This window comes from Camponotus floridanus, unplaced genomic scaffold, assembly GCF_003227725.1.
Source record: "Camponotus floridanus strain SB8 unplaced genomic scaffold, Cflo_v7.5 scaffold49, whole genome shotgun sequence".
In the NCBI taxonomy this organism is placed as follows: Eukaryota; Metazoa; Arthropoda; class Insecta; order Hymenoptera; family Formicidae; genus Camponotus; species Camponotus floridanus.
This window is the reverse complement of record NW_020229647.1, coordinates 1,489,755-1,503,751: the sequence shown is the minus strand read 5'-3', so window position 1 is coordinate 1,503,751 and position 13,997 is coordinate 1,489,755. Positions and strand designations below refer to the sequence as shown.

The window sequence follows — 13,997 nt, the reverse complement described above, 5'->3', positions numbered from 1 at the left end:
CGATCGCGCGCTTTTAAGGTCGCGGAGAATCCGCTCCGGATGACGGGCAGAGTATGGGGGAGGATCAGGGAGTGGCGGCACAATTTTTGACATAGTCATTCGCGGCGCGCGACCGGGACCGGATCGAAACGGCTCCTCCGCTCAACAAGCGCGTGCCGCTACAACAATCTATATATCTATAGCGGTCCTCCGCACGCCGAATCCTTTACGCAGAAGGACGACCGCCATAGGGCAACAGCGAGGCTTGCGCTTTGGCCTCTGCCGCCAAGCATGCCGCTTCGCGCCGGCTGGAAACGTGGCTAGAAACGTGGCGATCGCTTCCGCGTGCGTTTCTCCACGCATGAGGAACGGGGAATTTTCCGCGGCGCGAATATACATCCGCGCGATATATATAACACGTAAAGCGACTCTGTGGTACAAGTCGCTTGGTCGCCACAACGCGAGCAAGGGCAGGGTCGTGAGCGAGCGACGCCAGTACCGTTCGCGACGTCGAGGACAGGATTTCTCGTCTGCGTGCTCGTGATGTTTGACTTTCGGTGAGTCACGACCCGGCAGCTTGAATCCTTCGTCGAAGAGGCAAGGACGTTACAGGACGGCGCCGGACATCGCGTGACAGCGAGGCGCGTGAGGAAGCATCGGATTACTTTCGAGTGTGAAGGATTGTCTGGCAGGTGCCGGCGCCACGCGACCCGTGTCAGTAACCCCCGAATAAAACGGAAGGAAGATTAAGGGGTGGGAAAAGGAGAAACGTGCTGGCGAAACATATACATACGTAGATAAAAGGAGAGAGAGAGAAGGGGGGGAGAAAGAAAAAGCGCAAGGTAGTTTTGAATAAAAGTCATCGAATCTTAATTAAAGATCCAGAGAATATTCTTAAGTGTTTCAAAGGAATTATAGGAAACTGTGACTGAAAGGAGGGCCTTTTCTTTACCTTGTTACTAAAAAGAGAAAGGTGATAATTTAAAAATATATTTAAAAGTAGTACGATTTTTATATAAAATTTTTAAGCGATAAGAGAGACAGAAAGCGGGCGAGAAAGAGGAAAGGGCGAACGGTGGAGCAGATGAGGAAATAAGTAAGAAAAGAAGAATGAAGAGGAGATAAAAAAAAGTCAAAGAGGCGCGAAAAAAAATATCTTTACTCAGCCTCTCGAAAAAAGAAGAACGTATATTCCTACGAGACTAATTATTCTACTGAGAAAAGTGTTAATTTGATACAATTTTTATTTGATCACGCTATGTTAACGAGGAAGCTGCAATAATACGGGCGTCTCTCAACAACGTGATTTAATCTGATATAAGGAAAGCTTAGGAAAGAACAAACGAGGAGAGACATGGGGTGCAACACTAGCAAGGAGAGTGTTCAGCCGGCGGTGGAAGAGGGAAAAGAAGGCGATTCCGTCAAGAACGGGGGTGAGAGCGATCATCCCTTCTAATTCTTCTTAGTTGTACAAATAGCATGGGCGATTATTATTCAAACTTAAACGCCGTGCAATAAACGTAATGTTGTTTCATGCACATTCCTGTTATTGCAATTTGCATGATGTTAATGTCTTTGATAATGATTACATTATTGTTTGATGCTTTTTATCATTCTATTCAGTAGCGTTATGAATTTTAATCTCTATAGATCGCGGCTACATACTCCGCAGAACTTTGCTGGGTTGTTTATCTTGACAATGACAGAGTCTGCTTTGTCTCACGAATGATAAATGTACTTCTGTTCAGTACATACACACACACACACACACACGCACACACACACACATACACATTTCGTTAGATCTTTTGAGCTGATTGCGTGCACGCTTCAGTAATATCAACGCAATCAGTAGGGTCGGCGGGACAAACGACTATTTTCTGCGTAATGAATGCATTCAGTGTGTGCGCAGTGAATGTAAAAATTTTTAGCATTCGACTAAAATTTTATTTCATATTTTCTGCGAGATTTATATCGGAGAATTTTGATTATTCTCTTAGTGGAAAATCAGATAGTGGAATTTCAGATTGTTAGAGATCGATAGGAAGATTTGCCAAAATTAAGAAAAAAAACGTATTATATATTTTATTCTCATGAAATAATATTAAGTTCTTTTTAATTTAGTTTAATTTAGTTTAATATATAAAAAATAAATTTTTTATAATATAATTAAAAAATAAATAAATCCGAATTTTTAGTCTAAATATCTCATTATTCGAAGCAAAATTAAATTTATGAATAACAATATTTAAAACACATATCTAACGCATTCTTGTAGAATAAATAGACAAAATTAATATTAACAAAGCGTGTAGACAGTGTTTATAGAATGTCGTTAAATTGTCTCCTTAATTTACGATTTCTCGTACGATATATTTTTAATGATAAAATAAATTCTTAATAAGAACAACAAACGTCACTATCTTGGTGAACGAAAAATGGGACGCTTGTAGAATGCGATGGGGATATATCGAAAAACCGATGGAAGTACTGCTCGCGTGATGTATGTCAAGGTTCAATCCTTCAGTTTCTACATCTACGAAAGTTTCCTTTTATAATCGAAAAATGTAGCGAGATAAGGGTGCCTAGATTAAAGAAATTAAGTGGTAGTAAATAGGAAAGGTGCCTAGATTAAAGAAATTAAGTGGTAGTAAATAGAAAAAGAATATAATAACTCTATCATTTATTAATAAAATTTATGCATACCTGTCTGGAGCAATTCGATTCTCATCGGTAGAAATTTAAATCGTTACATAATATTTATCTATCGAGTAATGTAATCTATCGAGTATACATCAGTAATTAAATTTCCGAAGATAGTAATGAATTATATTATGTGGAGAAAAACGTGTAATAGGATAATGATAAAGAGCACAGAGTAAATTTGAGAATATTAATTGATTTTCAGAATGAAATTATGTTCACGTTTTTCTGATAAAGTGATAACATTTTATCATGAATTTTGCGTATCATGTTTCACAGCATACTAATTAATAACTAATAATTAAGGAAATTAGCTTATCATAAGTTGATACAATTGTGCAAGTTTAATTATTTAATTTAAGCACATTCTGCTTTACTGGCTGCAGTAACAAGTTATGCAACGTAATTTGTGCTTTTCGGGCAGAGTCAATTACTTGGAGCTTCGATTTTCTGCATGCGAGATATTGAGTTTCATCAATACCGACGCATAGATATTCTATATGCATGGCTCATCGATCGAAGACAGAAATGCTGTAGAATGATGGATGACTACACTGATACACATAAAAGTCTCGCAAAGAAATATGGTAATCGACTGTAAAGATACTGTTTCGAGTTACATTCTTACGGACGAGAGTATATTTATGTGAAATATTCAAAATACTAGGACAATCTCTCGGATGCAAAATTCCAATAAGTTGAAAATGTTTTTTGCATGGTTGACAGAAAAAACAGCTAATTTAATTTTATAGTTATATATATCTGACCTAGTTACATTGTATATAATTGCAAATAGTTATAATTTCCGGGTTGAAAATAGCGCGATCGATTTCTTGTTAAAAAGAATATTTCACGATAAATGAGATAACAAAAAAAAAAAAAAGGTTTCAAGAAATATATTACATTTGTATTTTTCTCGTTAATAGGAGTTGAATATAAATGAAAATTGCAGCAGTTGTATCTTCAATATTTGCGATTAGAGTGCATAATAATATGCAATTAATGAGCCAGATAAACAGCCTGATATAAGCCTGTATTATACGCAATAGTTTATCATTTATTGACACAGATTTAATAGAAATTGTAAAATGTGTACGTTAGCTTCTTCTTTAATCCTCTTTGGAACCATCACCGGCTTCTTAGCGATTTAGATGCCGTGACGATACTCCCACTGCCGAGCTTAAAATGGTATACGTTTCTTGATATTTTTCGAAAAGGATAACATAAAGAATAACATTTCTAAAGAGATAAAATATTACTACACTATGCAACTTTATAGCGCATCTTCGCATTGTGTTATAATGCGATATTTTCAAACATTTGTGAATTAAGAGACTAAAAAGAAGAGATTTTACGATTTAAAATCGCTATTATAATGAGAGACAAATCAAGCGAGAACAAGCACACAATTAACTATAGCATGATTACAAGTATTTTATGAAAGTAATACGAAAGTAAAACAATCTTCGATAATTTCAAAAAAAAAAAGAGAAAAGAAAATCAATATCTTTCTTGAGTCAGGAGAGTCTAAAGTGGACCAAGATATTAACCATTTGAAAGTACAGACGCGATTTACATGTTCGCGAGCCGATATAATTTAAGGGTAAGCCATGTGCGATCGCCATCCGAGTCGACGTAATCTCGAGCGGATTAAAGTCGGAGGCGAGTAAATAAAGCGGCGGGAAAAAAGTTTGGAGCACGGAGGGTTGAACGACACCTGCGACGGCCCTGTTCCGCGGGTGTCTCTCGTCGCGAGGCGAGAATCGAGAGGGCCGCGACTGCGAAACGGGCGGCGCGGCAGGGCCGTGATCGGCCGCTATTATAAACGGGGTCGCCGGGAACCCGGGAACAGTCAGTCGCACGTCAGATCGAGCCGCGCGTGGATGTGCAGGTGAGAGAATCCGAGGGCGAGCGAGCGAGCGAGCAAGCGGCGACGCGACTCCGACGCAGGTGAGTCGCGGCGCGAGTGCGACCCGAAAGCCGCCTTGCGATTCTTTCTCGGCGACGACGATTCCCTCGCGTGCATGCATCGCGTCGTCGGGGAAAATCCGGGTTGAAAGAAGCGGCGGGGAAAGGGCCGGCCGGGGGGTCGAGTGATATTGTCCCGTGGCACGCGAATCGCATTCGTCGCGTTCGTCATTAATGTCCCGAGCGCGCAAAAGCCAAACGATGATCGACGAGGCGATTGTTAGGTGCGATCCTCTTCCTCGCTTCTTCTTTCGCCTGCACATCCGAGGACGCGTATCGAACGCCAACCATGACCGTTCGGCCAAGTAAAAGGAGATCGTTATCGTTAGCGATAAGCGGGGGAAGTAGTTGCACGCTCGAAAGCCCTAAATCGATTCGAGATCAGCTGTTTGATATCGACAGTTATTTCTCGCACGCTCTGACGGACCATAAACCAATAAATGCACGAAATAAATTCTCTCGCACATCCCCGAAAAAGAATTGTCTCGATCAAAGAGAATAAATTCCCAGATTTAGAAATTGTCTCTTTCTAAATATTTGATCCCAATTTATTTTATTTCGCGTTCATTTAAAAACAGTTAATCGAGCGACATAATCATTATAAATTGCGAGATCTTTTTTTATCCGACAGAAAAATGTTTTAAAATTGATGGATATTACTGCATCAATTAGTCGGCAATCTAAAATTAAAACATTTTTTTTTTCTTTCTAAATTAGAAATAAAATCATAATATATTAATGGATGAGTCGCTAAAGTTTATCATTCCAACAATTAATTTCAAACGTTCCTCAAGTAATAAAAAATTGTCTCTCAATAAAAACTTACATCATAAATTTTTTTAAGAAAGACAAAACAATTCACAGTACAATCAGACCTCTCTATAGTTTCGATAATAAAATGAAATTTACATCCATTTACGAGATTTACGTGGTTTCATAATCAAGGTAACGACGTTTCTCTAATGGGAAATTTGATTTCCTTGAGGGTAGTTCTAGTAACAAGGTCTGGGTGGATCGATGGTGGAGCATCCTTGCGTGATATTAGAAAAAGAAATAAGAAAGCAATGCCAAGCGTTTAAGAAACGTTGTCGTAAAATACATTGAAATGAGCACGTGAAGGATGCTTGAAGAAGAGATTACGGTACAAATAGCGACTAGCTCCTAGACAAGCACATTTTAGCTTTTAACTAAAATTTCATATCCACGCGCATAAAATGTCCTCGATCTTATCATCTTTCTCCCTTCTTTTTACTTTCTTCCTTGAGCTTTACGGCGTACATAAACATAAACGTCGATAAAATTACCGCGGACTCGCACGGTCGGTCCGTTCGTTTGCACAAAGTGGTAAAACAGTCGAGAAGCGCATAACTATGGAAGAATTGTCGTTGTCGTGAAAATGTCAGTGTATTCCTTCAAATCCTACTTTGTCGAGTGGTAACCTAGGGAAACGGTGTCGCGCAAAAGCGCTCAATAGCTGAAGGGTTCTCTACTTTTCTAAAAGAAAATTCAGTTTCCGATAATGCCACACTTAATCCTTGCACTTCACGCCTTCCTCTTTGCATTTTTATTTGAGCTCCAAGAATCTTAATCAACTGTATTATAATATGCATTTAAAAAACAAATCAACATATATCTTAGTCAAATCGTATATCCTATTTCTCAGGATTACAGAGATGAGTATGATTAAGTTGAAGCATTAAGAACATTTAATGAAACTTATAAGTTCTTGATGTCAGAAGCGAGGATTAATCTTTGCTACAATTGTTCTTTCGCCGGAAGAAATGAGGGAAATTATACCGATTATCTTCCGTGATTTCCAAGAAAAAGTCATATCGCGTGAACTAATCGCATAAGAACACGATAGAGTTTTAGTCGGCACGTTATTATAGTATACATACATCGATTAATCATTACGGGAACACAGGAAGATTTAATTTAATCAGAAAAGATCAAAAGAATCGATTGGCACTTGCCGCACCATCTCCCATCAGGGCGTGAAATATTAAAAATGTATATTGGGCACCGTGTGTAATCTCGAACGTGCAGCGCGAAAATAGAAACGCTAATCGATACTTGTCGCTCTCTGGACGTGTCTGTGGAAGGTGAAATGTTCGGAATAAATGTAGGTGAACTGTGGCTAACACGGCGGCCATTTCTAATATACGAGATGTAGCCGCGCCCTTTCTCCAATCGCCTACGGATTTTCTGAACAATTTAGAATTGTTTTTCCCTTGGGGAAAATTTACTCGAGCGCATAATAATGATGGGATCTCTCGTAATAATTTATTCGTATAATTTCGCTATTATATTTCGTTGCATAATTAATTGTTTCAATTATAGTCATTTTTCAAAAAACTTTAGTACATAATACCTCTAATAATGCATATAATATTTCTCTAATAATGCCTATAATATTTCCAAGTCGTGCTTAATTCAAAGTTTAATTAAAATTGAAATTATTTAAATCTAATTTAATTAAAATTGAAATTATTTAAATCTAATTTAATTAAAATTAAAATTATTGAAATTATTTTAATTATTTTTCCTTAAAGATATCTCAAAGGCGGCCGAAGACAGTGCAACGAAAACCGAGGAAACCTCGGACAAGGAGAAAGAAAACGACGGAAAGGGAGAAAAAGAGAAGGAGGAGGCAGCAGCCACGAAAATACAAGCAGCTTTCCGCGGACACCACGCTAGGAAAAGTTTAAGAGTGTCGGAAACAGCATCGGAGCGGCCGAAGACCAACGAAGCACCTTCGGAAGCTGAAAAGGAACCTACGAAGGAAGAGCTGCAGGAGGAATTCTCTTCCGACGACAAGGGTAAGCGACTGTACATGATCTAATATTCGAAGCTCCTTCAAGAGAAATCAGGCATTTCGAAACGGCCTTCCACTCCATAGAGCTCTGTCACGCGGTGACGAAGATACAAGCGACTTTCCGGGGCCACATGTCGAGAAAGGAGCAGGCTACCGCTGCCGCCAAATCGGCGATAAACATGGTCGAGAGCGCGACTGCTAAGATAGAAGAAAAGGTAAGTCAATCTTATTAAATATATCTATGGACTCGCTAACTATTGATTAAAAAATAGTTGGAAAAGTTAGATAAAAGAGACGTTACTTTATCCAATATCCGTCCCCATTCGACCTTCCGTGGAAAATTTAAACACGAGCTGCTATTAACTGCCTGCAGAATCTCTTCTTTGAGCTAATATTGTAGACTCAAGAAAATGTTATACCCATCTCACTGTGCATTTTCCGTTACATTGATATTCATGTACAAACTTTTGCTTTCGATTAAGTCATTTAATACAGAAGTTTACTTTAACAAAATATTCGACATATTTAAAGTTTTACACGTATGCCCCATATAATAATTAAAAAGAGTTTCAAAAATAATATTTCACGATTTATTCTTGATTCATTTTCTTGATAGTGCACAGTGCAAAATAATTAATTCCATTTTTATGATGATTAATTTTCTGAGAAAACTTCTTAAATATACATTGTCAGTTTGTCAAGAAAAATTAAAGACTGGCAAAACGGAGCGCTAATTACGAAAGAATAAACCTTTTTAAAGAAATCAATTTTTGTTAATAATTATAAATTATTTTAATAATGAATCAAATTCATAATTTTGCGTACACAAAATGTGTATAAGAAATATGAATATTTTACTATTAATTAGTAAATTGATTACACAAAAAAATCTATTTTATCGAAAATTATCTTCTGGAAAATGCATTATGATCATACTACGTTTCCATTGTTCATTGTGCACTATATATATATATATTAAAAAAGAATAAATAACAAAGCTGCTGTAATGAAAGCAATTTTTTTTCTCAATCCGACACAACAACAATGATTCGATCGATGGAGCAGTAATGATAGGTTTTGATGCGCAAGGTCGTCATGATCGATCATTTCTGTGCCGAGGTTCGTGAGAGAAAGCTATTGTTAGACCCTTTGACGTTATGTTGATCCATGCCCGGCAAGTAATCGACAGCTGCCTTCCAAGCTGAAGATGATCATCTGGGTATTGAAGCGCTACTAAAGCTCATCCCATGACATCGGTGAACCGGGAGAGGGGAGGGGCGGGAGGCGAGGACATGGTCTACAAAGTTTAAGTTACTTTCGTGTCGTGTCGATTAATTATGTACGGGATAATTGACGCACAGCAGGATTCCGCGCAGTCTCAGTCTCATCGACGAAAGAAGAGTAACTTCTTTAAACGCGAGACACTCTGTACAGAGCTCAATTTGGAAAATTATTCCAAAGGATGAAGAAACGTCGAGACGTATCAAGGGACGATCACGATATCTCTCACGCTTCACATTCTTTTTCTCAAACTCTGCTCCAGATGCATGACGCTGTACATGAATTAGAGGGGATCGACTTGGCCGATCCGGACTTGCACAAGGCAGCGACTAAGATCCAAGCGAGTTTCCGCGGTCACAAGGTTCGTCAGGAAGTCAACATTCATACTACTGCCGACGAAACTCAAAAATAAGACGCTTACTCGAACGCAGAGGGATGCCGGGAGATAGATTACTACTTATTACAGCCAGTGCCATTCTTAATAGATTTGAATGCCATCCCCTATTTCTTATACCTCATAATGTAGCATTCGTGAATTATAGTAAGTTATGCGCGTAAATATACGAGGCATTCCAGGAAAGCTAAACAACGGACAGTCGAAGAATTTTGATTATGTTAGTTCACTTCGGACCACAAATTGTAAACAACGATACCGTTTATCTTATGTTAACAATTAATCCAGCCTTCTCGCCCGGGACCAGTGAGACTTAAGCGCTTTCTACTTTGACTAGAATGAGGATTTTTCAGATGAGATGTATGCAGGTTAAAACACTCGAATAGGGGGGTATCCAAATCTCTATCGTTTATGGATATATAAAAAAATTGATCTTGGAAAAAAGTCGCATTGTGTAAAGACAGAGCAGAATGGTAAATAAAAAAAAATTGTTCCTTGAATCGATTGCTACAAATCGATTTTGAGTACATTTCACACAATTCACTCTACATGACTATTCTCGAACTATTCCTGTGTTATCGATTTATACTTACATTTTTTATGAGTTATGTCTGCTACAATATGGACGGAGGAGCCATGTAATAGACAGATTTTTTAAAGCACTTTTCCAAGTATAATATAATACACGTTGCATAAAATATGATTGAGAAAAAGAATAGGATATAAAAAGAAAGAAAAAAAAAACAGATAGTTCCTTATAATTAGCCGACATAATATTCGATATAAATGGTGATTTACAAGAATAGAGCGACGAATACGCAAAATCCTCATATCTGGTAGGTATGTTAAGTGGAACACATTAAAAAAGAACGATAGAGTATAACTTTGTCCTGCGCACGATGAACGGAGCATACGTTAAGATGCACCAAATATCAATATGCATGTAACTTTTATAAGTTTCTGTATTATGTAAAATAAACGGTATGGTTGTAGTGTTTCCAATTTTACAATTATTAACGATGAAAGTGATTTTCAAATACTTTTTATTACGACATGAATGTTTGGAGCACGATTTTTTTTAATGTTCCTAATTTATTGAATATCGTTAAAACGGAATGTGATAACTAAAGTATATTTCTTGACTGCACTTTTTACATTTTCCTACAATTTCTCCTTTGCTCTCTTTCTCTCTCTCTCTCTTTCTCTCCTCTTTCGAAAAATCGAATGTATCATTTTAAATGTGGAAAGTGTAAAAATGTGTATGATTGCTTCTCCCTTGAGAGCTTGGAAAGAAAGCATATTGACCTAAGAGCGAAAGAAGCTGGAATCTTGATCATATTACTATTTAACTTGTTAACATATTTTAGAGGATCTGTAAATTTAGAAAAAAATCTTTCCCATATACTGGATATTAAAAGCATTCCTAACTTTCATATAATTTTGCAAATATTGAATAAAAAATATTTTGTTGCATTTTATCTCATTAATGCAGTAGAACCTTTTATAGAAAACAATAATATACGTTTGAATTTTAAGGTAAAATTTAGATTATTATACATATGTGAATCTCTGTGTGGAATTTTTCTTATTAAAATTTCTTAATATGTTTTATCTCAATCATGTGGTTTTTTCAGAAGCGTCTCGTATCGATCTGTTGAAGGCATCTGAAAAAAAATGTGCTTAAGAAAATTTATCGGCCTATTGTCAATTATGGAGCAATTATTAAATCAATTATTAAATCGAAGTTCTACTGCATGGATTAAAAATGTGCATAATATATAAAATTCATAATTGCTTAAAAAGAACTGAAAGATAAATCCGTCAAAATAACAAGTCTATTCTTTCCAGTAATGATCTCTCTGAGTATGTATTTACTTGCTCAAAATCTTCACAGACCAAAGTTAAAATATCATATTTTTAAATCATTTATTACGTCGTTCTCTTTTAATATTTAATTTAGCTTATCTTTTTTGAATATCGACAGCTACCTCTCCAACTTGATTCGTTGTTTATTTTTTTATATATAAATTAGCATCGATATATTTCAATATCTTGAAATGAGAATTTATTTTACCAGGCCTAAAGAAACTAACTCTTGCGTACACTCATCGATCATTTCTTGTGTACAATCATAGCAACGCAACGAGCGATCAGTAAGCGATTCAAGATACATAATGTGAACGAGAGTAATTTGCAACTCAACTACTTGAATAATTGTTTACTCTTCAATGCCAGCTTTATTCGTCCATAAAAGCAGGGTACTGCGAATTTATTATTTTTTACTTCCTCACATTCGTCCACGCGTTTTTCTACAGAGCGAATATTATTTCTATCTTCTATACTCTTTGTAATTTGTACCGATATTTATATCAATTTGCCGAAGACAAATTAATATAATATTACGCGACATTTCGATATTACACATTTAACATTGACTATGAGCAATAATCGCACGTAATTCATGCGACAAAATTTTTGCGATTTAAAATCATTATACAATTATTAATCGACGTATCGCGGCAATATAATGCAAACGGCCATCTTCTATAATATAACATGTTCTTATATTGCGTGCGCAATATTCATAATGATATTGATTGCGATGGTACGTGCAACTATTGTTCAAATAGATATAGTCAGATAGCATTTTTTTCATTACCATTATCCAATTATTTTATTTCTAATTTTCCAATTCCCATTCCCTATATCCCTATATGCTATATCTCTAACTCTAAGATATTTCGAATTCCCAGTAGTAGTGTCCCCAAAATTTCCAGGAAAAATTACAAATTTCCGGATTTCATAATTATATCTACGATCTCTTTACTTATCGTTTTTTAATTAATAATTTATGAAAATACTGTCTTGGATCACTCGATTATTATTATTCATAGATTATCGATTGTCGCTTGTAGAAAATTAAAACGAAGCTTTGATATCGTCGAAAATGATCTATCATCGAGTAACGTTATCTAGTTTATGTGGGAGTGAATATTGTGGATAAAGAATATTGTTGTATCGAATTATAATATAGAATGCGTAACGTTGCGACGGATAATAGTCATTCTTGTCGATACGTTACTTTATCACGTATAAATAGTTTAGCGGTGCACAAGACAAGTGTGGTAAAATATATTGTAAGAATGTAATAAAAAAAAATGACTGTACTGCTGATGCGAGCGGTGCATTACATGTAATCCGTTTGTTTAAAATACATACCTTGCTAAATGTACGGACTAAAGTTTTAATATCATCTGCAAACTCATTATTTAGATTTGACCCGATAGAATAATGCGCATACATGATAATGCACACACACACATACGATAATGTAATAATATTACAAAATATAGCAAACAATAACGAATCAATAATTCATTTTTCTTTTATTTGAATAATCACATAACGATTAACATTTTTATATTATGCAGACAGTATAATTCAATTATATGTCAATATTTGAAAAATATTGCCCGAGTTCTTTGATAGAAGTAATAAAGAGTAATTCATTTCCGTTTTTTCCTCGAAATATTGATTTTCTATTTAATCATACTATTTAATATAAATCTGTCGAAGAGCAAAGTCCCTCATTGAATCGATAAGATGCATTAAATAATTACTCTCTCTTTCGGAATGAAAAAAAATCCGCACGTGTAATCCTTGTTATCTGACGTGCATTTAAAAGTAAACCTCGACTATTCAGTTAACATTCATACAGTCAGATGTCACTCTAAAGTTGTATCTTTCTCATCACTCTCTTTGTTTATACGTTCTTCTTCATTTGGAATGATCGATACAAGTTAACGTTTGTGTTTCAGTGCGTTCATTCACTTGTATAATTATATGTATAGCACAATATATAATTATTAATAAATTTGATATATTTTTTCCTATATTTATTACATACACTGAGCATGTACTAATCATATCAATCAATGGGCAAGACATATTATTGCGACTATTGCGATAGATCTTTCAAGGACGACGTGGAAGCCCGTAAAAAGCATCTGTCAAGTTTGCAGCATGCAAAAAATCGAGCAAATCATTACAACGCATTTAAAGGCAAGCTTTTTAAAAATAAAATTTTCTTGTGAAAAATTTTTATTCTCGTACATAACCTCTCTTATACAGGTAATCTCTGGTAACTGATTGAATTGTACGTTATATTTTTAGATCCGGAAACAATATTGAAAGAAGAATACGCAAAGACTCCATGCAAACGTTATATGACAGTTGGAGACTGCGCTTTCGGTTTCGGTTGTCGATATTCACATTACACGCCTCACATGATATGGGAACTTCAACAGCTCGGTAATCATCCTATCGGATCATCTCAGCATTAAATTTGCGTAAAACTTGCAGTAATAAAAATTTTATTTTTTCAGCCGCAATGAAAAATTTCAAAAGTTTGACAGTTCAACCTAAAGATGGCTGGCCAAATTCGGAAGATATTATTAAAGAGTATTTCGAGAACGTGCTAGATTCGAGCGGTACCGAAGAGCTCAATTATCCAGTATGGAGTATGTCGTCAAGATTAATGAATTATCCTTATCTACCTCCATCTTTACAACCCGTTACATCAGAAAGAATGATAGACTGCAATTTCAACAAATGGGGTTGAAAAAAGCCCAGAGTACACTCTTGAGACATTTTTCAAAATAAAAGGAGCACATATTCGCAATCTTATCGCGTTTAATTCTTCAAAAATGTACTCTCTCAGATAGCTCAGATACATGGTATCCCCGCCAAAATTCAAACCCTGCTCGCTATATCGTCGGAACAAAGTCCTCTCTCCGTTCTCCCTTCCAGTTCTTTACGCCAATCACCGAGCGGATCTGCCTTCGTGCAGTGAAGTTG

At 36.1% G+C, this 13,997-nt stretch overlaps 3 protein-coding genes across 4 annotated transcripts in view; 2 read left to right on the top strand and 1 right to left on the bottom strand.

Annotated features, from left to right (window-relative positions):
* The window catches only part of LOC105253478, an 82,762-nt gene that overhangs the window by 32,057 nt on the left and 36,708 nt on the right, over positions 1 to 13,997 (bottom strand). The gene's annotated exons all lie outside the window — the stretch shown is intronic.
* LOC105253484 (neuromodulin) lies at positions 394 to 10,138 on the top strand. Of its 2 annotated transcripts, XM_011261559.2 has the most exons (4): positions 394 to 1,412; positions 7,203 to 7,469; positions 7,550 to 7,680; positions 9,009 to 10,138. In XM_011261559.2, exons 1-4 carry the CDS (start codon positions 1,334 to 1,336, stop codon positions 9,156 to 9,158), a joined length of 627 nt encoding a protein of 208 aa, XP_011259861.1. In that variant the 5' UTR covers positions 394 to 1,333; the 3' UTR covers positions 9,159 to 10,138. The 2 variants fall into 2 exon arrangements, 1 of the variants encoding a protein (XP_011259861.1); XR_889378.3 differs by lacking the exons at positions 394 to 1,412; positions 7,550 to 7,680; positions 9,009 to 10,138 and adding an exon at positions 3,774 to 4,632 and having other exon boundaries at positions 7,203 to 7,389.
* On the top strand, positions 12,692 to 13,919 carry LOC105253486 (zinc finger matrin-type protein 5). Its single transcript, XM_011261560.3, has 3 exons — positions 12,692 to 13,202; positions 13,314 to 13,451; positions 13,526 to 13,919. The coding sequence occupies exons 1-3, from the start codon at positions 13,076 to 13,078 to the stop codon at positions 13,759 to 13,761; spliced, it is 501 nt and encodes a 166-aa protein (XP_011259862.1). The 5' UTR covers positions 12,692 to 13,075; the 3' UTR covers positions 13,762 to 13,919.

Excerpts from the sequence above, each read along its gene's own strand:
- LOC105253486 (XM_011261560.3), top strand. The coding sequence starts at position 13,076 with ATGGGCAAGACATATTATTGCGACTATTGCGATAGATCTTTCAAGGAC. Across the intron at positions 13,203-13,313 it reads TCATTACAACGCATTTAAAG|ATCCGGAAACAATATTGAAA; the intron begins GCAAGCTTTTTA and ends TTATATTTTTAG. Across the intron at positions 13,452-13,525 it reads ATGGGAACTTCAACAGCTCG|CCGCAATGAAAAATTTCAAA; the intron begins GTAATCATCCTA and ends TTATTTTTTCAG.
- LOC105253484 (XM_011261559.2), top strand. The coding sequence starts at position 1,334 with ATGGGGTGCAACACTAGCAAGGAGAGTGTTCAGCCGGCGGTGGAAGAG. Across the intron at positions 7,470-7,549 it reads ATTCTCTTCCGACGACAAGG|AGCTCTGTCACGCGGTGACG; the intron begins GTAAGCGACTGT and ends TCCACTCCATAG. Across the intron at positions 7,681-9,008 it reads CTGCTAAGATAGAAGAAAAG|ATGCATGACGCTGTACATGA; the intron begins GTAAGTCAATCT and ends ACTCTGCTCCAG.